The 26515-nt window shown below is 34.7% G+C and overlaps 1 protein-coding gene across 7 annotated transcripts in view; it reads right to left on the bottom strand.

The window, feature by feature from the left end:
- Positions 1-26515, bottom strand: part of TRIP11 (thyroid hormone receptor interactor 11) — a 65798-nt gene that overhangs the window by 8254 nt on the left and 31029 nt on the right. For 5 of the 7 annotated variants that reach the window (XR_005053940.2, XM_073241964.1, XM_017657190.3 and 2 more), the window contains 7 exons: positions 24400-24612; positions 20761-23781; positions 18107-18247; positions 17387-17580; positions 14493-14656; positions 13287-13390; positions 9438-9537 (listed from right to left, as the gene is read on the bottom strand). Coding sequence is in view for 5 of the 7 variants with exons in the window: in XM_073241964.1 (XP_073098065.1) it covers positions 9438-9537; positions 13287-13390; positions 14493-14656; positions 17387-17580; positions 18107-18247; positions 20761-23781; positions 24400-24612 (3937 nt within the window). In the remaining 2 variants the exon portion in view is untranslated. Of the gene's footprint in view, positions 1-3280; positions 3383-9437; positions 9538-13286; positions 13391-14492; positions 14657-17386; positions 17581-18106; positions 18248-20760; positions 23782-24399; positions 24613-26515 lie in introns of all 7 variants that reach the window. The other 2 variants (XR_005053941.2, XM_017657191.3) reach the window with 2 other exon arrangements.

Raw genomic sequence — 26515 nt, 5'->3', positions numbered from 1 at the left:
CACAACTAAGACTGTGGCCTAGGATGCAGCTGATAGGGCAAGTATTCTGGGGTAAATAAACTGGAAAATAAAAATTCAGATCACTGGTTCTAACATACTAATCAAGATACTATATAGCTCGTGACTGACTTAGAAGGGTGTTTGGACTACTGAAAAATCTTATGTAAAAAGGAAGCAAAATCTGTAAGAGCTTGGTGGAATAGTTGGAATTGGAGCAATATTAAAGGCAAAGTCTAGAATTACAACAGGAGACCTGTTCATAAATTCATCCACGCCACAGCCAAGGATTCCCAGACTAAGAAACTTTCAGCCAGGCCCACAAAGCTTACACCTGGTACCTCAGAAAAGGATAGCACAGGCTGAAGGAGATGCTTATTCAAGTTAGTTTACAGGTTTCCTTCTCAGAGAAATGAAGGACACTGCTTTGCAGCATAGCTCTACTTTTCAAATCAAGAAAACAACCAAACACTAGACTCTGACATCTTTCTGCAAACCTACTCTTTGAGTTATGCTGCATTTCCTAGTAGTAGTTGGATCCAAGTTCCCTTATCAGATATGACTTGCAAGTATTTCCTCCCATTCTGTGGATTGTTATTTTACTTTCTTGATGGTATCTTTTGAAGTACAAAGGTTTTTAATTTTTATGAAGTCCAATTCATTCTTCTGTTGTTGCTTGTGCTTAGTGTTATAGCTAAGAAACTGCTTAAACTCAACATGACAAAGATTTGCTGCTATACATTTAAGTTTTACAATTTTAACTCTAAAATGTAGGTTCTATGATCTACTCTGAGTTAATTTTTGTACATGGTCTGAGGTAGGGGTCCAACTTCTTGTGCATGTGGATATACAGTTGTTCCAGTACCGTATGTTGAAAAAATTATTCTACTGCACTCTTGCTGAAAATCAATTGACCATAAATGCATGGTTTATTTCTAGACTCTCAATTCCACTCTGAGACTTCTACGAGTAAGAAAAAATGCTTTTTTCTTCTGCCTGGAAAGCTCTTTTCCATTGATGCTGCCTGTTAATGCCTATTTACCCTTCACGTCTCAGTTCCCAGGTAACTTTCCCAAAAGACACTTTCTTTGAACCTTATAGTTTAGGCCAGGGCCATCTACTTTGTTTTCATTCTCTCTTATACAATGCCTAAAATTCTACCTTACAGTACTAAATGTATGTATAAAGTGTCCAGTTAAATTGTTTGCAATGGCTTGTGGTTTTTCTAAATTGAAAAAAGTAATTCATATAATAATCTAACTTTACCAAAATAGAGGTGGTTGCCATAACCATATTATAAAACCAAAGTTTGTGTTTGGAAAATCTACTACAAACATTTTCTTTCCAGTAAGGATTTTAAGTTTGGACATTTAAAAAAGAAAGAAAGAAAGAGGGAGAAAACAAGACTATTATTAAAGTCTGAGTCAGTAAAAGACATTTTAGATTCTTAATGTACAATAAATACTATGAACACATGGTGCTATTTGGGCCTTTTCTTTTACTACATTTGGAATGTAATTAGAATTCTCAACTATTCAGAGGAAGAAAAGGAAGTAATCTCTTGTTGATGTTCTCAATTAACCTTCCCACTCACAAGCTAAAATAAGAGCCAGAGTGAAGATGGGCAGAGTCTTCTCTTTCATCCTCCGAAACTCCTCCCCAAGGTTATAAAAAAAAGGTAGAGGGACAGAGGTCAGGCTTAACCCACCTTCACCTCCCCTTTCTCTTCTCTAAGATTCCCCTCCTCCTACTTACCTTCTTCAAAGATTAGTGATTTTTTTTATTGATTACATGTCAAAATGATAATATTCTGGATATACTGGGTTATACAAAATGTTACTAAAATTAATTTCACTTGTATCTTTTTACCTTTTTAACATGGCTGCTAAAAAATCTTATAAATGTTGCTTCCATTATATTTTTATTGGATAGCACTACTTTGGAGCATAACCAGGATATAATCACTACAGTATACTGTCTCTTATTAAAAAAGAAAAGACAAAGCTGAATGATAGATTTCATCAGAGTAAAATTCACAGAGCAAAAACTTGATTCTGGTAAACTGGCAAATGTTAACTTTATGAAAAACTGATTAAGAAATCGGTCTTCAAGTTATAATCAAAAATGTTTTCTTGATGAAAACTCATTAATTTTGGTATAATTTTGACTAAAACCACTGTGTTCTGAAAGATAGGGTCAAAACATCTTTAAGGCCAAAATAATAGTGTACAAATTTCTTAAACTCATTACCAGAATACAAAGTAGTCCTGAGCACATACGGTAGAGAACTGGTAACTCTGCATATTCTTACAGGCATGCAGAGGGCTGTTTCAAATTCAAGGAGTACTTTAAATGTATTCTGATATTTGAATCTAGGAAAAACCCTCAAAATTTGGGGGAAGGGAGTGGCAGAACAGCTCTAACTAGGACAGTTTAGGAAAGAAAGTCAAATGCCAACTTTCAAAGGTCCCTACAGACTTTTTTTTTCCTCTCTGATTCTCCTCCTATCAGAGATTCTGAATATTTCTCCACAAAATCTGAACACTAATTCAAACCACAATGATATCAGAATTGTATATGAATGGGCAAGCAAAATGTGTTCAGAGAAGGGTTTTTAGTTAAATATAATATCAATCACTGTGAAATAATCTAACATGTCAAAATAATCTTTTGCAAGTTTTTTTTTTTAAAGGCAGGGGGCACACTGCAACTGAGTTTTAGTCTAGTTTGGGAAATAGTTACCCTGAATATATGACATCCTAAAACCTGCCAAATACCTAGAAATGGCACCATGGTCTTCATCACTTGATTTAAAATAAAAATTGATCATACAATGTAATTGACTATAACAAATCAGCACATAATGTTATATTTTATTTGTATTAATAACACTGCACTGTAATACTGTCTTCAGAGAACATCATAAAATTAAGTCACACTCCTTACAAAGCCATTAGGCTATTTCATGACTTTCTCCCTTGGACAGGACTCAAGTCAAGTTTACTTACAGTCACTTGACTGAGAAAAGAAAGGTGGTTGGAACTGGACTGGAGAGTCTGAAGATCTACAGTGAATTATGTTCCTGTCACAAGACCTGGATATGATTCATGGTCCTGTCATCACAGTTAGACTTTGTTGCCTATTTTGTAAAACATGCATGCTCATCTCAAGGAATTTTAAGAGACTCATACTAAATGATTAAATACGACTTTTCTGAACAATAAGGTGCTATATAAAGCATTAATATTCATTTATCTGATTTCTTAAAATAACTGAAGTTTACCTTTCAATCGAGCCTTAACCAATTTCAATAATATGTATCACTTTGGTTAACATTAACATTGATAATTAACTTGATAATTTTTCCTCCATTTTATCTTGTTATCTTTATGAAGCAAGGCAAAGGAGTCAAGAGAAAAAAGAAAAAAATGTTAGATGATTTCATTTATAGATAAGTCAGTAAATAAACTGGGTCTAGTGTCTTCCTTGTACTGGTTACCAAAAAAAGTATATTTAAATCTGATAAATTAAATCTAATATAAGGAAGTCTGACCTCTTCATTTAATGAACTATAATCAAAGCAAAAGCTAGAAATGGTCTTTTTATTACACAATTTCAAGTTATACAAGATTACTTTCTTTACAACACCAAAGAATATTTTTTAAAGGCATTTTATATTTTATTTACATTTGAAGCTAGACATATTCACATCTGCTTTGTCTTTTAACTCAATTCTTTTCAATCATATCAGACACAGAATTTTAAGATCCAGAGTACATGGTGAATGCTTTCTTGTTCAGTAATTGTAATTATTAATTGCAGAGTGAAAAGTAAAATTTGAAATCCCAATTCCCAGCAATGAACTCACAGGAAAAGAATTTATTAATATAGCATAACTTCATTACTTTGAATTTCACCAGATTAAAATCTGTGACTGAATTGAAATAGCAATGTTGAGGTCTACTGTGTTATTTGTACACTTAAACTAGAGTTAATACATGCATTTCAAAGAGATTTTAATAAACATTTTAAATGTAACCAGATCAAATTCATCTTCCCCCTCCACCCTGCTCCCTCAATCCTTCAGTATGAATTCAGATTATCTGTATTGTATTTTTCAATGTTGAAACAAAACTGTTTAAAAGACTGAATATTGTGAGTCAAGTTACATACATAATTTATAAAGGTTCACACAGACCAGCCATATTCCGAAAGGAAGGACTGCAATTTTGTCAGTGAAAAGCAACATCATTATAATAATGCTCCCACTTGCAGAATCTCATCATCACTATAGAAAATAATGACAAAAGGCCTTCTGGTCTGCAGTCAGAACCTCAACACTTTTCTGAAAGCTCCCTCTTGCCTATCAGCATGGGCTAAATCTGGCCCAAAGAAATGTTTTGTTCAGCCCACATAGGGTTTTTAGAAAAACTTAAATTAGGTGTCACATTAAAAAATTGAAATATTTCACATAAAAGTATACATTTCCAGTATGTCTGGAAAGATCTGTGTATCTGGCAACATTGGGCCCACTTCCTGCATGGCAACAGCTGGATGGAGCTGAGAATTTGCAGCCCCCTTGTAGCAAATTCTCCAACTCACCACAACCTCTACTCAGTTCTATTTACCCTTCTGTCATTTGGGTCCCAGTTTACCACTTGTTTGGGATCCATACTTATAGCTTCACTCCTCCTCACAGAGTCCGCTTCCACTTCCGTCTCCCCTTTAGTCATTACTAGTCCACTAGATCTTCAGCCAGTTTCCGGATTCTGCCATGTGGCTTTACATGAATTCCTCCCCGTCTTTCCCAATTTCCTGCTTGCTTAGCTATACCTATTCATCATTCAGATGAGCTCAAATACACCATTCCCTAGCCTTTTCAATCCCTCCATACCACCACCACCAAGTAGAATGAATTGCTCCTTCCACTTGAAACAATTTGTTGCATGTATGTTGCATGTGTGATTACATGTAATCTTCCCCTTCATGCCTGATATAAACCTCTTGAAGGTGGGATCCTTGTCTCCAGTGCCTACTTTAGTGCTTGGTACACACAGAAAGGAATTAATTCTTTATAAATAAATTAAACAGTGATTGATTTTCTCTGGGAAGAACAGAGAACAAAAAGAATAAATGATTTATGTTCTGAATTACTCATCTACACAAGGAAAAATACACAAAACATTAATTCAAAACATTCTCATCTTATCTCTACATAATGTTTTCCTTTATACTTAGAAGAATTAATAAAACACATTTAAAAATATAACCATTAAATTAAAAAGGGTTTATTTGCCTAATTGATATAAACTCATTTTAACTAAAATTTTGGCACTGCCTAGTATACCCAGATGTTTATATCATCACAAATAATTTTTTAACCATTTATGGCAATTCAGAAAAGTGCATCTGGTATTTCTTATATGTTTCCTCTAAAATCACCACTTCTGCCAAAAACATCTATAAAGAAATCCCTCAAAAGGTTTGGGTAACAAAGCGTCTGGGAATGTGTTTGGCCTATGTTCAACAGGACATTATATGTTTTCTTGTATAAATCATGTGCTGGAAAATGGAATGTCTTTATTTAAAATAAAAACTCTACCATCCAGCAGCACCATAAAGGTAGTTCCATGAAAAACATTTTAAGCTTCTTTTACATTTGTAGCTTTACATGTTTTTATGCTTCAGATTACAGTAGGTTTACTGGGGCTCATTTTATACATTCTTCTGGATTTTCTTTAAGAAAACACTAAGGAAATTTTCCATGCTCAACTCACAGAAAATTTTTAAAAACAGTCACCAAATCTTAAAAAAAAAATTCAGTTATGGGGCCCTTAAATATACAGCTATAAACTGGCAGACATACAAAAGATTTTCCCAATGCTAGAATCTAAACTTGTACTATTTATGAAAACTTATTTTTCTTTGTATTGTAGTTGTCAAAATAACAACTATTTTGTGCTTTCGATTTTATCCAATCATTTAAGCAGGAATTTATCTGAAGGATGAGAGTGGAGAATAAGAAGAATAATGTCAAATCTGACTAAAAATATAGCAAGATAACACATCTTTTAATGGTTCAGCTACAGTTTAGATTTCCACCAGTATATATTTTCCCAAGAATGACGATTTCATAGGAATCGTGAACTCCGATCAATTCAAAATAGTTAATAAAGACACTGTCCTATCTGTTTCACAGAACACTAGTACCTTTAGTTTGAAAAATCAACAAAATATAGGATGGCATATGAAATAAGTCTTTGGAACTGTATTTCAGGTAAAATGTTGAAAGAATAATTTCTAAAAGGAAGGAGAGCAATAATTCCTCTCCCAGCCAGTATTATCCATTAAAATACAGCAGCTGAAGATCCTAGGATTTCCTTTCATTGTTACTTTCCCATGGAGGGGTGCTGACAGAAAGAGAAAGAGAGCTCTTACATTTTGGGGGTGAAATCCTACTACTGGTTTAGGGTTCTGCTCATGTTCCTTTCCTTCACAGAATGCCCTGAACCTTAGCTTAAAGAGATTCTTGGGAACTAAATATGCACCATCTTATGACCACTGTTGTGCATCATTTCTCAAACTATGGACCTATATAGTGCATTTATCTATGCTATGTGTTACTTCCTTAATTAAGCTTCTTGAAAAAAGAGATCCAATCTAGTATCTCACACAGCATCTAACATGAACATGAAGCTGAGTAGCTGGTCCTCATTAATTACTTGATACCTGGTAGAGAATCTTCACACTTTTCATGCAAGGCCTGTAAATACATAGCTACAGTTGTATGTACATGGCACTAACAATTCTGTAAGAATGATTGAAATTATCAACAGTTCGCTATTTTAATATTATATGCAATAGTTCCCTTTTCACATGTTTGACGAGACTGAATCATCATCTCTGGTAGCAATAACAAAATCAAGCATTTTGAATAAAATACTACTTTTTAGAGTAAGTTTCCTAATATTGTTTAAATGCTGAAACTGCCTTATCAACTAATCAGCAGTCTACAGATGCTTAGAAATAAAACAATACTTTGCCTCTACTATTCAAGTTTCTATGTACTTTTCTGCAATAAAAGCCGATCTGTCTTTTTCAAAATTGTTTCTCCTGGCAAATATTTTTGCTGTCTGGCCAAGTTTTGTGTTAAAAATAAAGTACAGTATTACAACATCAATCAGAATTTAAAAGTACTTAATGATCTATGAAAGAAAATATACAGTGATTCTTTTGAAACAACCAAGCCAATTCAATCTTTATTTATATTATCAAATCAAGAGTACAGCTTTGAGAAAATAAAACCACATTTTTGTTCACAGATATAAAAATAATATTAAACATTTGGGTAATAAAAGAAAACAGATTGTTAAGAAGAGCTGTAAATGGCAAAAATGACTTAAAGACATAACAGAACCGTCTCTTTACTTCCCTTCCTGTCTGTGCAACACTGGCCTACTGCCTGCCCTTTCAACTAACAGTTGTGTAAGCACGATTAGAGATTTTTCTCTAGCTAATACCGACTCCACAAAATGAGTCCAAAGTTCCCATACATTTACAATGAGTATCAGTTGTAATTTTTTACATGAATAGGGATTTAGGCCACCTAAACCTTGTTAGATTAATCTAAACCTGGAAATATTCTACTATTGGGGGTTTAAATGGGTGCCTGAACAAGTACTAAGTGGCACAGGGACTCTGATAATATTTACCAACTACAGTAAGTCATACCATCACCTCTGGGGAAAGACTCAGGTAGAGGTCTACAAGGGGATGTGGCCTTAAATATTAAAGAGCAGCATGACAAACAGCAATACATTGCCACAAACCAGTGAGCTGATTCAGAATACTGCCTTCTCACCTCCATTAGTTTAGTCCTACCCTAAGACATGAAGTCTTCAGCACTCGGTGTAGCTCCGCTGGGTTGCCCATGTCTTTCAGATAATGCTGTAGTTGTACTGGGCTTCAACCTACAAACTATTTTCCCAATAAACACTGGCTCCAGGTAAGGGCAACGATTTCAACAAGGTACAACACAAAAGATACTGCCCAATCTTCAAAGGAGATGGAAATATAGAGAACAAAATCCAAGTCAGACTATAAATAACCATTTTCCTGACAGGAAGAAGTACAGTAACATGGAAAGCTTTGACCAAGGGTAAAAAGATCAGAGATCAAATCTCCATTTCTTTAACTTATAAAATGGAATGAATACTACCTACTTTAGAGTTGCCTGTGAAGAATAAATAAAATAAGAGAAGACTAGATAATATAGTACATGTCATATAAAATGTCCATGATGGTCAATATATAATTGTTTCCTTGTTGCCCATTTCCAGCCTCTTACTAGACTTAGACTTCCAAGGCTGGCCAAGTCTTAACAAAGTTGAGTACTTTTAGTTGGGCAGTAATTTGCCTCAGAATCAAGTTATCTTAAGAACTACCTCACATGATCTTAAACTGTTTTCTGTATTCCTAAAAATCTCTCATCTGTCTCCTGCTGGATTCAGGCCAACTTATTCTGGCTTGTCCTTTGGTATTCATGCTTCAGTGGTTCTTCTCTGCTTGCCTCCTTACTGCCCAAATTACTATTTCTCTTGTGTGACAGTATCCCTGCTATACCATCTCCTTTTATTTTTGCCTATTTCTAATTTCTATTTTATGTTAAGTGGTGTTTCTTAATTCCTTAATTGCAGTAGCCTTAGCATTACTGTGCCTAACTTAGACACCTAAAGATGGTGCTTTTCTAGGTTCCATTATCACCTTCTCAGTCATCTTAAATCACTACTTACTAAATGCAGCCCTAGAATAGCTTCAACTTCCTGGTGACCCTTAAATCAGAGATTATATGAGGACATGCCATCTTTGTCAGCTGTTAGATTCAACAATGCATTAAGAACCACATGATTATCTGAGGCCCAAATGATAATCCTAAGCACAGGACTCACCTTAGGGAATTGACAGGGCTTAGGAGATACCTTACAGGCATCACAAAACTATATGATGAATGCCTGTAAGAAAAGCACCATCTATAATCATCAAAGGCTAGTTATACCCACATTCATTCACAAAAAGTACTTTCACTTGAGAATAGTCTCTAACCTATCAGCTGGCTTTAGGAAGGATTAACACAGACAAGGGAGAAATCCTAATCATAGTGAGTCAGGTAGGTCAAATCAATCCCCTTGATGGTCAGCATGGTGACAGCCAATAAGAATATCCAGGAAAACTAACTGGACAGCCAGGGGAGTCAACTTATGATTCTGGTTTCACTAGGGCCTTATTAAAATGAGAGCAAATTGGTCATGGGAGATGGAAACGGAAGTCATACACCAGTGGAAGGTGGTCTCACTCCACTGTACCAATACGTGGGGGGGTGACTACATTTGATTCAACACTAGTGTTGCAGGGGAAAAAATGGACAAGAAAAAAAAACCTACTTTGTTTTTTAAGTTCTTCAATTTGTTCTTCCTTTAAATCTAGTTGTTCTGTAAGCCTTGATGCTGAATCCAATGCAGCATTTGCTTCATCCAAACGCTCCTGAGGAAGGAAAATTCATTAAAAAGCAGCCTGCAAAAACTATTTCACAAACTATATAAGGCTGGAAGACATCGTAGAGCAAATCAACCCTTTCAGTTTAGCTGATGAAGCTGTACTTCTGTGACCTTGGGCAAGTTCATACAACTAGTAAGTATCAAAGATAGAACCCACACTTAACAACATAGTACTGTTTCTTTTAGAGGAACTAAAAAAAAAAAAGAGGATGCTGCTAAAAGATAATGTGATGATAAAAATTTTTTTAAATGACAATAGTAAGAGAATAAAAACTACAAAAAAAAAGTCAAGAAATATAGCAACAAATGATCTTATATATTTGTGCAAGTATAATGGGTATAAAGTGATATGTCATTATTATTACTTTAATTTGTATTTCTCTACTAGTGAATTTCAGCATTTTTTTTTCTTGTTTACAGGACACCTCAATCTGCTTCTGTGAAAACCTCTTTGTATACCTTGCTGTTTTTCTATCAAGCTTTCTCTTTGTAATATGCAAGAGCACCTGCATAATAGATATGAGCCCCTTTTCAAAGTGCTACAAATATTATTTGCCAGACTTTGTCTGTTAACTGTATAATGTCTCTTGCCATATCACAGTGTTTAGATTGTAAATAGTCAAACATGTCCTATTCTGTTCTTACAGATTCTTGAGTTTCAGTCTTGGTTAGGCTCCTCACTGTCCCTAGACTGGACTATATATGTAGTCTTCTAGATTTTCTTGCAAGATATTTGTCTTTTTAAATATTTACATCTTTAAAACAGTGTTTCTCAATGGGAGAGCTTTTGACATTCCTGACTCCTGCCCACTAAATGCCAGAAGACCCATCAAATCACTGTAACAACCAAAATTTCAGATTTCCAGTACCACTCCCAGTTGAGAATCATAGCTTTAATACAATTGGAATTTATTTTTGTACACAGATATGGGGTCTAATATTTTCTTCTGTATAGCTAGCCAGTTGTGCCAACATCATTTATTAGATAATCTATCCTTTTTCCCAGTAAATTGAAATTAGGGTTTAGTTTTAAATTCTCAATTATAACTTGGACTGTTTCTGGATTTTCCTTCTGTTCTACTATCTAGTCAATATGGTAATGATTTGTGGCTCTGCTGTGACATGCAGTAGGCAAGTCCCTTCTTGCTGTTGTGTTCTAGAGTACTTGCCCACGTAAATTTCAGGTCCAGTCTTACCATCTTGAATCAGAGTGGGATATTTCCCCAGTTATTTAATCAAACATAACCTAGATGTAGCTCTGAAGATATTTTACAGTGTAAACAAAGCCCCTAATCACTTAAATTTAAAGAGGGCACCTTACCCTAGATAATCAGGATGGGCCTGACTGAACCAGTTTAAACACAGTTTGAAGACAGGGATAAGTGAGGCATCACCAAGAAAGAAAAGAAAAACCCTTCTGTGGACAGCAACTTCAGGCCTGCAGTAGAGAGCAGAGTTGCATCCTGCTTGTGATTCTGTCCTGACCACCTGTGGACAACAGCTCTGGCCCACTCCCCCTGCGTTTCAGTCTGCCTGTGATGTGATCTTCCCGTTTTGACTGCTAGCCCTACAAATTTTGGACTTGCTTAACCAGCCCCCAAAATCACACTGCAAATCCCTTCTAAATCTCACAGGTGTGTATCCATATTTTTCAATGTACACACACACACACACACTCTCTCTACTGGTTCTGCTTCTCAGGCTGAATGAACCCTGACTGGTAACAGGAGGGACTGAAACAAAAAATTTTAAATAAAAAAAATATCAAAACCTGCAAGGCTAAATTTAGTGTAAAGGAAATTTAAATAAACTTCCAAAACATTTTTTTAAAACTCATAGCATTTATAGTTAAGAAATTACTAAACCTTAAAACTATCCTAAGACTTCGAAAAATTAACATTTAGATCTCATTATTCTACCATTTGTTTTCGATTTCACTAATTTCACCTTTTATCTTTACTAATTCCCTTTTAATTTCTTCTTATTTTGTTCTCATTCTAAATATAGGTTACATTTTAAATTTAAAAAAATAAAGCTAGTTTAAAAGGATATCTAGACTTCAATCTAACAGTATGACAGACTAGATACCCTGGACCTCCTGGAAATTAAAACACTGGATAAAGTATCTTTTTAAATATATTAAAGAGCTGACCAGAAAGGAAGCATAAATGGTCAAAAAACATATTAAGACACTTGACCTTCTTAATAGAGAAATGCAAATTTAAACCATAAGAAAATAGCCCTTCCCACTTACCACACTGGCAAAAACTTAAACAATCCTGATAATGCCAAGTGTTGCCAAGGATTATGCATCATTGGTAGGAGTAAATTAGCACATCTGCTTTAGAAAACAATTCGCCATAATCTAATAAAGTTTAAATTCCCCATATGTATCTAATGATGTAGCAGTGCCAATCAAGATACACACCTGAAGGAAACCCTTCTAACGTGTATACCAGGAGATATAAACAAGGGAGTCCATGACCACATTATTTATATAGCAAATAGTGGAAAAGTCCTTTGCCAATAAGATGGGTAAACAGATTATATATTCATACAATGAACAAAATAATGAACCATCTACATACAGTAACACACAGTAACTTGGCTAAAATTCATGAATATAATACTGAGTAACAAAAAGCAAGTCTCAGAAGAAATACTCAACTAATATATTATTCAAAATTTGATTTATACAATCTTCAAAAACATGTAAAAACAAACAATGTGTTGTTTGGAGATGAAAATTTATGTGATAAAACCATAACAAAAAACAAGGAGGGGTGATTACCATAAAATTCTGGAATAGCATTTATCTCTGAGGTGGTTAAGAAGGAGATGAGATAAAGAGAGATGCACAAGGAACTGCAGAGGATGACATTCTATTTCTTCCACTGGGGGGATGAATACATGGGAATGTGGTGTATTGCTATTCTTTTATTTTATATGTATTATCTAAATGCTGTTTTGCAGCCACTCAGTATTTAATAAAAATTTCAAAACCTTAAAGAAAGTATGTCTTCATTTATTTGGAATATTCACATGCCTGAACATCATATTCATTACTAATGACAGGTGAATAAATGTTATTATTTTCTATCAGCTATGACCAGGATCTACTTAGGACTCAGAAAAGTTTATCTTAAATCTAAAAGCAATTCACTTTGGTATCGTATCTCTTTGGTATCTTAAGATATAAAAAAAATTTTTATTTTATTATATCTTACATATAATATCTTTATGTATGAAACAGCATAATAATAAAGACAAAAATATTTTAAAGGATTATGCTGCAAAAGAAAAAGATCTAATGGGGTAACATATATCATTTTAATGTATGTGAAATACAGTGCCCAGTGTATTTTGTTGGAAATAAAAAATTATAAAGTTAAAATTATAAGTTAATTTGTTTTTGTATTTAGCAATCTCTAAAATATCCATCTGTGCTAAAAATTAAAATGTCCTATCATTTCATATTTGGTCTGCCCAGTCTAAAATATAAGTCACATGAGGAAAATCCTGAATATCCATACACCATTATGCCTCAGCAGAGGATACAGGGTAGCCACTCATGCAATGAATTCATTGTGTAGGGGATTGTTTCCAAGGCAGCAGTGAAAACAATGAACTATGAAAAATAATGAATGAAATTATGAAAAAATGAATGAAAATAATGCACTGCAAGTAATTGTCTCATGAATAATAAAATTTACATGAGAATTTATTTTGACCAACCTGTAATGATACTAGTTTTCCTTCCAGATATTCTGCCTTTTTCTTCCATTCAGCTACAAGCTGTTTGTGCTTTCCTACTTCAGCAGAATACATAGCTTTTTCCTCTAAAGAAAAAAAATTATATTACTCTTTTGTAATTGCATAATAAAGTTAGAATTTTAAACCACTTGCAATTTTACTAATTCAACAAAAGCATCAAATGTCTCCACATGAATATTATATACGCCTTAGTAGTGATGTTAACTGGACTTAAAGAAGAGACCAGTCTCCTCTGCCTGAATCCTCCCCATGCTGTCGTCTTGCAGACTCCTCTCTTCAGAACTCCGCCCGAATACTACCTCTTTAACAAAACTTTTTCTGCGGCCTTTGTGCCGTACTACTTTGTATACATTTCTGTTCTAGTAAGTATGATTTAGAGTAGCCCTACAGAATTGCAATATTTAAAATTTAAGACTTCATCCATGAGTGACCCTGAAGGTCTACATATGTACAAATTCTAAGTTTTTCTTAGGCACAAAATTATAACCCCTGTTACTTAATTAGCCCTCATATCCCTTAATCACCTGCCCCCTACTAGCAGTTAATTCACTGCCAGTAATTTCTGAGTGTATGAATAAATAGATGGGTAATAAATGGGAATAAATAAATGATCTAAAGGGGGTAAATCTGAGGTAAATGTAATAAGGCATGTCTGGTTACCAGGGTAAAACTGCTGTGTCACTGGGTCTCCAGGAAAGTATTTTCCACCTGGACTAGAAAAGGTAGTGACCTCAAAGTATAGATGAACAGGTAAAAACAAGTTAATATTTCAAAGGACAGTAATAACTGATGATTAACTATTTGAAGTGAGTTCAATCTCCAACCAGTATCTTAAAACCTAGCCATCTTTTCTGCGTGTGTACCTCTCTTCCTTTGTGTTCCCCTTTATTGTGTGATCACCCTATACTTCCCTAGCCTCACCTTCAAGGGTCATAATATGGTACTAAAACAAACTTTCAGTAATTACTGTATATAGTTTATGTTCCCTAGTCTTAATTGTAAAAGGAGTCTAAATTTACTTACTGATGGCTACTTATCTTATCCCTTACAAGTGGGTAACCTTTCACAGATTTCCCCATGCGTAATCTAAAATAGCACCCAAGTAAGCCAAAATTCCCAATAACTACAATCACTTTTCTTCAGTGAAAGACTGACCATACAACTTGCCTTGTTGGAAATGCTCTAGTACCATCTGCAGGTTGGTCAGTGACAGGGCATACTGCTTTACTTGTTCCTGAGAGACAGAAAGCTGGAGCGCAGTTTCATCCCTCTGCTTGGAGACTACATTCAGCTGTTCCTGCAATGACTCTACCTGTAAACTGGCTTGATGGCTTCAAACAAAAACAATAAAAGTCAAACTGTTTCTGTCTATTCAGATACATTAACAAGATGAAGCCTATTACCTACTTTTTATATTGTGGTAAAACATATGTAACATTTACCACAACCACTGTTAAGTATACCATTCAGTGGCACTGAATACATCCACACTGTTGTACACATCACTGCCCTCCATCCCAGGACTGTTTCCCCTTCTCAGACAGACGCCCCACATCCATTAATGCTAACTCCCCGCCCCCAGGCAGTCATTCTACTTTCTCTCTCTCTGAATCTGATGTTCTCCACATTTCACTTCATTAACTTCAAGTTCAATTTCAAACAAAATTGAAGAGTTCCTCTGATTTTTGTTCTCCCTGTTTTTGTTAATTCAACCATTCCTATGAAAGTGACTCTGAACAAATGGCAGTTATTTTAAAGACTAAATATTGGTCTAAAGAAGAAATGTCAGCATAAGAAAAGTTTAAATAGCTTGCAACTTTTGCATTTCCAGGCTTAAACTCTAAGATGTAATTTATTATAAGTTTGAAGCTGTAAGGGATCTTGTAAATCATTTTGTCCAGCTTCAACAAATAATGGTTCTATGTATGACTTCGCTTTTGACACCTGCAATTATAGTGAACTCATAACTTTCCAAAGGCTATCCCATTGATTATTCTGATTACTAATTATCTCTTACTATCATCTTTCTTCCTGTTTACATTAAATACAATAACTCCTATACCTTCCCCAAATACTAAATCAAAGGTACCTAAGAAAAAAAAAAATACTTAAGAGATTTACAAAGCATTTATCCAGGTTTACATCATTCATTGATGTACTTCCTTAATACATAATGATTACATATAAAATGTCACAATAGCCTTTCCTGGGTTAACATGCAGTTAAATTCTTATTCAAGAGTAATCCAATAAAGCCCATTAAAGGCAGTTATATTTAAAGAAACTTTACCCAACTGCACCCTCTTGTGGAAAAAAACAGTAAAATGATAATTAAGAGTCTGGTCTGACTGCCTTCAAATGTCCCTGGACTATATTGGAACTTTGTTGTTTAGCCGACCACTCAAAGGGTGATTGTAAGGATGAAATGGGCTGTGACTTTGAGCTCTTGTTAATCAAAAAACATCACACAACAATTATTACTGAATACCTATTAAACTTTGTGTAAGAATATATGGGAGGAAACCACAAAATAAATAGCATCATTCTTACCCCCAGTGTGGCCTTACATTTCACTGGGTGGGTGAAGGCATAAGACAGATCAACAATTACCTGCATCTTAAAGTAAAATATAAGTGTCCTATCAAAGACTCCAAGTATTATGCAAGTTCAAAGAAGAAAACATCAAACCAGGGTTTGGCTTTGGATTGAAGACTGTGCAGTAAATAAAACACTCTTTATGAAAACGGAGACGTTATTTGAAGTATAGGTGGGATTAATAGAAAAAATATTAGGTATTGGGGATCAGGCCCACTCTTCAGGCAGAAGAAAGAATATGAAATGAAAATATAGAAGAAAAACAGAAAAATACTAGCTCTATCTGAAGAACTGAGTCATACTTGGACTAGACGTAGATGACGGTATGAAATAAAGCTAAGATGATAGATAGCCTGGGTCCAAATCATGAGACACTACCCTGGTTTTTGAAGAGGGAGTAACAAGATCACAGTTCTACTCAACAAAGGTTATTCTGGCATCTATTTCGAAGTGTAAATCAAAGAGGGCAGAGATTAGAAACTATTTTAATTAGAGAAAATAAGAGCCTGAAAATTTGAAGATTATCAATGTTATAGCCTAAGGGTGTTTTGGCATTTCTGTCAATATGAAACACAGACACAAATGATCACTGTTTTGAATCTTACTTCAAACAAGTTTGCCTTCTGAGTCTAAAGGTATAATACAGAGGTATAATACATGGATGGAGCTAGAGGGTATTATGCTCCGTGTAATAAGCCAGGCAGAGAAAGACAAGTACCAAATGATTTCACTCATATGTGGAGTATAAGAACAAAAGAAAACTGAAGGAACAAAACAGCAGCAGAAGCACAGAATCCAAGAATGGACTAACAGTTACCAAAGGGAAAGGGACTGGGGAGGACAGGTGGGAAGGGAGGGATAAGGGCAGGAAAAAAGAAAGGGGGCATTACGATTAGCATGAGCATGTATAGTGGGGGGTGGGCACGGGGAGGGCTGTGCAACACAGAGAAGACAAGTAGTGATTCTACACCATCTTACTATGTTGATGGACAGTGACTGTGAACGGGGATGTGGGGGGGACTTGGTGAAGGGGGGAGCCTAGTAAACATAATGTCCTTCATGTAATTGTAGATTAATGATACCAAAATAAAACTAATTTTTAAAAAAATCTTTAGGTAGGGACCTGGTGACTCTAAGGCTCTAACAAACCCCGAGTTGGTTCATGCTGATCTGGGTCTTCACCGTGCTGCCTCCTTTGCGCTCTCCCTTCTAAGGTTAAGTTAATGGTTAAGATTCAGAGGCCTCAGGCTGAAAGCCTCATCTGGTTAAGAGTTACAGACTTGACTTTGAAGCCCACACACACTGTGAGCCTGACTTTATGGGCAGGTTACTGAATCTCTTTACACTCAGTTTCTTCAACTGTAAAATGGAGATAAGTTTTATAAGAATAAAATGTAACATGAAATCCTTATTGATTCTGACACTCAAGAAGTGTTCATGCAAAAAAAAAAAAAATGAAAAAGTTACCTTGCGTTTTCCATTGCATTAGAGGATGAAATTAGCTTTTCCTCCAACATTGTGACTTTCTTTCTTAATTTAGCCTCTCTCTCTTCTGCAGCCAAAGCTTCCCGGGTGTAAGAATCCTCTGATTCCAAAAGATGGTTACGCAGTCTCTCTAGCTCCTGGTTTAAGCGAACTTCTTTGTCACGTAAATGCTGAACCTAGAAAAAGGACGTTTCTTTACTTTTTTTCCATAAAATGCACCCCACCCCTCAGCAGAGCTACTTTGTTACTACGGTTTTCCTCATTATCTAAGTATATGAATTGTATACTAATTTTTCATACTGCAAGATGTATTTATGTTAGGAAAAGAGTCTCCTAAAGGCAATTTGAATATTCATCTGGAATTTTTACTTTTTTAAGATCCCATTCCCTTTGGCTGTAATGCAAAACGGAACTACACAAAGTACTGGGCTTTTTGTGACTGACTACTTTTTCAGTAAATCTCATTTGTCTCATACTTTATGGGAGGGAAACTTTTCTTATATCCAAGACCAACCATGATTTTCACTTTTGAACACTGAAATAGAAATCAAAATCCCACTACTATAGCACCTCAGAGGAAGATTAAGAAAAAATTCACATAAGAGAAAAATTAATTTTAATTCATAAATCATTTCAGTTTTCTTACTTAACAGTCATTAAACTTATTGTTTGAATCACTGTTTCTTTCAAGTGAAAGTGTACCTCATTCTGTACAGCACTGTTTTCCATTTGCTTCTGTTTCAGGGCCAACATCACTTGGTCTCTCTCCTGTTGAAATATAACTGTTTTCTCCTGCATTGACTTAACTGCATTTAAAAGCTGATTTAACTCCCCAGTCTTGCCCTTTTAGAAAGAAATAACCTTAGCTTTAAAGAATAATACATTTAAGAAAAGACATTTTCTTCATTAAATAATTAAAAAATATAGTTAACTATGTCGAGGTCATCAAAAATAGTCTAACAAACTGCCAAGTCTAGAGGTGCATGAGGAGACATGACAACTAAATAAAATGGGAGTATCCTGGAACAGGAAAAGGACATTTAGTAAAACATTAAGGAAATTCAAACAGATATGAACTTTAATTAAATTAACTTTAAGTAATGTATCAATATTGCTCATTAGTTGTTACAAAGGTACCACAGTGTTAAAAGACGTTAACAATAAGAAAATTGGGTGTGAGGTGTATGAGAACCCTACTATCTTTGCAACATTTCTAATCTAAAACTATTCTAAAAGAAAAATTTCTTTAGAAATGTTTTAAAAAGAATTCAAAAGACACAACGTCTTCAAATTTATCCAATACAATAAACTGCTCACAAACCCCCAAATCACACAAGAGTATGAGAGAGAGAGAGTGAGTATGGGAGTGTATGTGTGTGTGTGTGTGTGTGTGTGTGTGCACATTCATCAGGCATACACAACTGTTAAGAGAAAGTGTGTCACATGCTGGCAGAGAACAGAACAGAACGAGTATCATTTCACATGCACAGTCAATTTTAAAAGAACATTTCAGCAACAATTTAATGAAAGCAACTCTGGAATGATATAGACAGTTGTGAAAATTTATTTCTGAATTCATTCTATACAATATATTAACAACAGTAGAAAAAAAGATAACCCTTCACTGCAAAAAAGTAGGGCCATGAATTTAAGATGATTGCTGGAAGTCTAAAAAGCACAAAAGGATGTCAGGTTATTTACAACCAATTCTTTTCTCTGCTTTAAATATGCATATCATATGAATCTATTTATAGTTTAATATTACTTTAAACCTTGATGTAAAATTTCCATTTCCTTAGAATATATAATGTGTCCCTCAGAACAAAACATCAATATCAAAAAATAAAGTCATCTATTCCTTTTATCTCAGCACCCCCCCACCGAACAGTAAGGCCAGTATTTTCTAAAAAAGTTTTTCGGTTAAATTTTTCTTCATATTATAAAGAACAAATGATTGAAAAATTAAATAGGATTGAAGATCTCCTGTCGAGAACATCCTTTCCTCCCTAAAAAATTTTATTTACTATATTCATAGTATATTCTAAAGGTACTCTTCACTTACATGGAGTATTGGAAGAAATTAATTAGTTTATCCTAATTACCCTCAGGTAATACAGTAATTAAGTCCTACTTAACTAACTTAGGGAAACTTCCCGAAAGGGAGGTGAGTCATCTGCACACTTTAGATCTGTACATATCAATGAAATAGAACTAATTTATACAAGATGTTAAAACTGAAAAAGGAAAAAAATTTTAAAACAGAGCCTATCATTGTTCTATATTCCCCTGCTACACACTTATAACTCAAAGTCACTATACCCAATTTTGGTTAATAGAAAGTTAATTTCTACCCTTTAAGAGTCTTTTTCATTACCAATGACAGACGAGTACCATAAGGAGGTAAGAAGCTATGCCTGAAAGAACACTTCCGCACTCTCAGTGTACCTAGTTTATCAGATGGCAGAGAAGAGGGAAGTGAGGTAACTTTCTTACCAAATGAAAATTAACACCAAGCATCCCCAAACTTTAATCCAAGTCTCTAAGATAAGACCTGAACAGGCATGAGTTAAATCATTCAGTATCTTGCATTTGGTCTAAGCACTAGTTCAATATTCTGTTGTTCTCTCCACTGCAACGTTGAATACGAACCAATAAAGTCAAAACACACCCAAAGTCATGCCAGTGACAAAAGTGGAATATTTACTGACCTTACTATGCGAAAAGCACTACTCATGGCTAACACATCCACAATACCAGGTTGTGACTAACTGAGAAAAAATTCACTGAATGGGTCATCCAGCACTTCTTAAAATGGAGCGTCACATACAGCAAGGGTAATTTCTGATTCCTGAAATTTGTTTCAATTTTACACACACACATACAAGTGCTTACTGTCACAATATAAAATATATTTCTTACCACAGACCACTGTCCAAGATGTAGCATGCTTTTCACAGAGCTTCCCTTTACCTACAATCTCTAAAATGTTAACCGTTATTAGCAGCCACTGAAATATACCTAAAATTTGGATCAGTTGCAGTGACTTAACAATTCCTCTTTAAAATATTTCTATTTTCCAAAGAAAAACATTAATTGCTACTGAACTTTTTTTCTACTTCACAGGCTATAAAAATTTAATCTCGTACTAACAATATGTGGACAGATCTAGTAATCTCGTGGGAGAAACACCCATATGCCTCTGAGGAAAATGTACTTAGAATGAATCACATTTTGAAATTATTTCTGTATGAACAAATTCACATTCCCCACCAAAGACAGTATCAGTGAAGTAACTAACACATTAAAAAATCTCCCCCACCCCAACTTCCTTCTATAATACTCCATCCAGCACATACCTGCTCTTTTTCTTTCAGTAGTTGCTCAAAAGCAAGAGCCTTTTCCTTCATGGAATGACACTCAAACTCTTTTTCTCTCAGCATCATAGAAAACTTCATGTTAGTCTCTTGTAATGCTTGATACTCTGTTTGCTTTTCCCTGGTTGTTTCTATTATTTTTTCATTTTCCCCTTTTAGTTTACAAGCATCCATTTCTAAAATTAGTATTCTCTCCTTCAGGTTTGTCACTGCCTGCCTCAAAAGTTCGTTTTCATTCACTTTGTTAGTGAAATTTTCATTTAAAGAAAGCAACTGATCACTTTTGGCTTTGATTAAGAGGTCTTTCTCCTTAAGTGACTTTTGTAAGACATCTTGTTTCTCCCTTAGCTGCTTAATCTCGGAGTCAGTTTGTTCATGTTCTTTTCTTTCTAGCTCTGAGGTGGCAGCAATCGAATCAGACAATCTGTGATTATTTTCCTTGAGAGTTTTAATGGTTGCATCTTTTTCATGCAACGATTTTCTCAGCTCTTCTATCTCTTGTTTAGAAGACTCACTTGATAGATCAGGCTTAATTGTTCTAAGAGACTCTGCTGATTGGGAAGTAAGCAATGATCCCGTAGAGGGCTGAGGTGAAATAATATCAAGTTTTCCTAAAAGAAGTTCTTTGGTGTTGCAAAGTTGCCCTATGCTGTGCTGAACTTGCGCTAGTTCTTGCCCAAAATTTTTGAGTTTGGTTTCATTCTGCTCGTAACTCTGGATCAGGCCAGTGTAGTCCACTTGTAATTTAGAATTATTATCACTGTCTACCAACACTTGTGCCTGAAGTTGATGAAGCTCTTCCTGAAGCTGGGCTGACTCGTGTTGCATGTTTTGTACTGTGGTCATCACCTGCTGCTTCCACTCTTCCATTTTCTTTACTTGCTGTTTTAATTTATCACGTTCCTGGAGAAGCTCTTCAAACTGATTACTATTAACACTTCCAACCTCATTTCCAGTGTTGGATGTTTGCAAAACTGTCAATAAGGTCTGACATTTCTGACTTAATGCATCTATTTCAATGTCTTTTTCTCGAATGATACGTGATAAATTCTGAACAGTTTCTCTGAACATGTCTTGGCCAGCACTTTCAAATCTAGTGGACAATTTTTTATTTTCATCTTGCAGCTTAATGAGAGCTGCTTCTTTGGCAGCAACTATATCCATCATTTTGTGATATTCTGTTTTCAGATGGCTATTTTCCCTAGTCTTCTCACTCAAAACAGCTAATACTTGTTCTCTTTCCATAGCATAGGCCTGCAGCTGCTGTTGAAGGTAAACAACATCCTGAGGGTATGAAGGTGAAGAAATTCTGGCGTGAAGAGCTTGTATCTCCAAATCTTTCTGCTGGATAATCTGAGTTAGTTTACCAACCTCATCTTTGGATAGCTGATCAATCTTTTTAGTTAAAAATATATTCTTTTCATTTAGAAGTTTAATCTCCATTTCTCGTTCTTTTATTCCTTTTACTAATCGTTCAGTTTCAGCTTTAGATAAATCATGCTTTTCACTTCCATTTTCTATACTAAGGCTCTGAACTTTTGTTTCTTGAAAAATATCAGAGTTCTCTGTTTGAACATCCTGTCTTTCTTCATGCAGTTGGCTTTTGATTTGTTCAATTGTTTTTTGCAAATTCTTAATTTCCTCATCTTTCTCTAAAAAGAGTTGTGTGTGTGTGACATTCATTTGCTCATGCTGGCATTTAAATTCCTCCATTTCTTTCTTCTGCTCCTGTAAAGATTGAAGTAGCTGCATTTTACTGTGGTTTTGATCTTCAATTACCTTTTGATGATGTTTTACTTCCTTTTCAAGATTATCCTTTATTATATTCAGTTGAGACACCTCTGATTCCAGTTCTGTAATACTATCAAGGGTTTTAGGCTCAGCCACAGGTGCAGCTCGACTCTGCTGTTCCTTGAGTCGCTCCAGTTCTTCTTTTAGATGGTTGTTCTCCTCTTTCATGGATCCCAGACTTCTGTCTTTCTCCTCTATAGTTTGCTTTAAAACTTCATTTTTTCTTAAGGCCTGAATATATTTATTTAATTCCTCCTGAAGCTCTGAACTTCTTTCTTCAAGTTTTTCAATAAAAATTTCTTTCTCATTTATAAGTTGTGTCAATTGCTTCTGCTCTTCTAAACTGGATGACAAAATCTTCTTAGTTTCTTTATTATCAATGTCCATCTGCTCAATATTCTTTTTGAGTTCTGCTATTTCAGAGTCTTTCTCTTGACCGAGTTTAATTAAACACTCATGTTCCAGCTGTAAAGCAGAGGTACTCAAATTATGTGAATTTGTCAGTTCTTCAATGGTTTGCTCATATTTGTTTGCTTCTTCCAACAGCCTCTTTTCCGCCTGACACAATTCTGCTTCTAACTGTCCTTTTTCCATTTTTAGAGCCTCCATCATAGTGTTTTTTTCCAGAAAAATCTGATTATTACCAGCAATAGATTCTTGCAACTGATGTCGTACATCTTCACATGCTATAACCAACTTTTCATTTTCCACTTTGAGATCAAAAGCAACGTTGTTTAAACTGTCATTGAGATGTTCTATTTCTGAAAGACTTTGCTTTAAGTTTCTGACTTCAGCTTCCCTTACTTTAAGCAAGTCATCCTTAAAATTACTGTCAGAATCTCTATTTAGAGACTGAGTTAATTCATCCCTGACTCTAGAAAGCTCCTTCTCATTTTGCTGAATATGTTCCTTAAGTTCAGAGTTCTCCTTCTTGATGTCTCTATCACTTTTTTGTGATTTATTTAGCTGATCTACTAAATCTTTCACTTTATCCTCAAGCTTCTGCTTGGTTAAATGCAAATCATTTAGGACCAGTTCACTTTGAATTAACTTGTCTTTTTTCATGTCTAACTTTTTGGTAAGGTGCATTTTATCATCTTCAAGTTGATGAACTCTCTGTTTTTCATCACTTAGATCTTTTTTCAGTTTACTGATGATGCTATCTCCTTCACTTTGCTGTTTTGAGAGCTGATCTTTTATCAAAATCATGTGCTGAAAGAAAAATTAATTTGCATGGTAACTTTAAAACATTCTCTCATTTTAGTACCTAAATTTTTAAAAATGTCATACAAAATAGAAGAATATCCTCAGATATTTCTATTAAAACAATGTTTGTTAAAACAATTGCTTTAAGACAATTTTTAAATTCTTAAAACAATTTTTTTAATCCCAACAAAGATATGAACTAATACCTTACAGTAAATCTATTTAATCATTTTAGAGATTAGAATTTAAAACCAAGAAAGTAAATGATACATGTTATTTTCAACTCTTAAATACCAGAGCAGGAGTCACCAAATTATAGTCCATGACTACTGCCTGTTTTAGTAAATAAATTTTATTGGATCACGGCCACACTCATTTGTTTACCTAACGTTAATGGCAGAGTTGAGTGGGTAAACTGAGACTATATAGCTAGCAAAGCCAACAGTATTAGATACTGTCTAATCTTTACAAAAAAAGTTTACCAACCTCTATCACCAGAGCATCACTAAACTAAGATATTAGTTACATCACAGAATAAAATCACACCACTTTTGTTTATCAATCCAGTGCTCAGTCTACTGAGTAGGAAGTATTGCCAACACCGTCTTTATCATAAAGTGTTACCTTTGTAGCTTCCTGGTTCTGTTTGTCTAATTCTTCTAACTCAGCTATCAATATTTCCTTTTCAGATATACTCTGATTGAGTTCTTGTTCCTTTGCCTCCAAATTAAGTCTTAAATCATGTAATTCAGAGTTCAAATCCGGGTCTCTTGTAGCTGCACTTTTAACTACTTCATATTCATCGTTCAATTTTAAAAGTGATATTTGAAGTTTTTCCTTAAAAGGGAAAAAAAACAACACATACTGTCAATTGGAAGAAGAAACACCAGAAGATTTAAAATACATATATACAAACAAAACTTGGGAATCTTTTAGATGCTCTACATCAGAAACATTATTGAATAAATACCTCAGCATGCTACAGAAAATCTGACAAACCATAGCCTTCATTTCTGTAACCCCAGACGAGATGAAATGCCTGTAAGTTCGTCTTCTAGCTCCAACTTCTTTATATGAAAGTTTCTCATTTAAGAGCCTTCCCATGTCCACGCCCACTGCCACTCTCCCTGTCTCCTCCTTCCCTCCTACCACATACATACTGCTCGAAATGTCCTGTCTCCTGGCTCTCTTTGCTTCAATTCCCTAACATCCAGGTACCAACAGCCACAGACCAAATAAAAATGTAAAAAAAAAAAAACAATATTCATTCACTCTAAACTTCAACCTCTCTAATTAGAAAATAAAAGACTTATTTTCCCTCATTAAAGGAATTTCCTTTATCACTGGCTTCTGTCAGAACATGAAACCTTTTCTTAATCCAAGAATTAGCCTCCTTCCTTCCTTCACCTCCTGACCTGAGCACAGACTAGGTTCCCCTTTCTCTAATATACCAATCCTAAAGATCTATCTATACATATTTTAAACACATTTTATAGTCTGTTCTATTGGTATTTAATTCTTCTCCAAAATCTCAGAAGTGGGACAGTTCTCTATGCTTCAGCATTATTTCAACCTCTGATCATAATGTTTGTGATAAAACTCTATCACTGTAAAGCCTTCTTTCATCAATATTTTTAAAATCAAACTTCCAAAGAATCTACTTTAAAGTAAATAAGAATCTCAAATTTCTACAAATAGTCTATAAACTTTAGAATATAAACCTTAGAAAAGATATCAATGAAAACTATATTAGAATATTTGTCTCACAATTCTCATTCTTCTTCCAATTTAAAAGTTTATTCTTAACTGTAACTGAAAGATGGAAATAACCTTCTCTTATGTCTTTCTACAGTTATGTGTTCAATTAAGGAAAACCACAAACTTTTTTAAGGTGGACCTTAAGAACACACATGGTCTTACAGGTACTTCTGGCATTCATAAGCATTCTTGAGCAGACCTCAGCAGACACAATTCAAGGAACAATAACTATGGATTAGTTAACATCAAAAGAAGGGAGAAACAGGTATCAGGAAATATGAGAAGGTTACAGACCATATAAATATATGCAGAGATCTACAAAATACAAAATATACCTAGACCAGCTGGAGAAGGGAATAACTGAAAAGAGCAGAATGCAATGGGAGAACAGAGGAAATAGAGATAATAAAGAATTAAAAAAATGACTAGGGATAATGCTGTCTTTTAATGGGTACAAAGAGTTGGCAGGAGGATCCTACAACACATAGGACAGTACACACAACCAACATTTCTCCCACCTACGTGCCAGCAGCACGCCTTTGAGAAACACTACCTATATACTAATGTGGAAGGGTAGTGGAAATATGTTAAAAGTACATATGACAGTATGTACAGCATGCTAATATTTTTATTATTTTAAAAGCCATTTATATAACAATCATACACGCATAAATATAGTTTGGAAGGATATGCAGGAAACTGGTAAGAAAGACTGTCCCCGGAAAAGAAGCCAACCAATAGAGTACAAAGGATACTCTATTTGTACTGTATAGTTTTTCAGTATGTAATACTGAATACTTGCAATAGTAAAATATGTTACTTTAAAAAAAATAAAGATTTTAAACTGAGCTGAGACATTGGCCTATAACTTATGAAGTGATACCAGCTTACAACTATCCTATACTTAAGCACCTGTTTTTGCCAAGGAATTACCCTCAAGTGGTAAAAACATAAAAGTACCCCTCCCCATACCCAATATGGC

This window comes from Manis javanica, chromosome 8, assembly GCF_040802235.1.
Source record: "Manis javanica isolate MJ-LG chromosome 8, MJ_LKY, whole genome shotgun sequence".
In the NCBI taxonomy this organism is placed as follows: domain Eukaryota; kingdom Metazoa; phylum Chordata; class Mammalia; order Pholidota; family Manidae; genus Manis; species Manis javanica.
The sequence above is the reverse complement of the archived record's forward strand: the minus strand, read 5'-3'. Positions and strand labels throughout refer to the sequence as shown.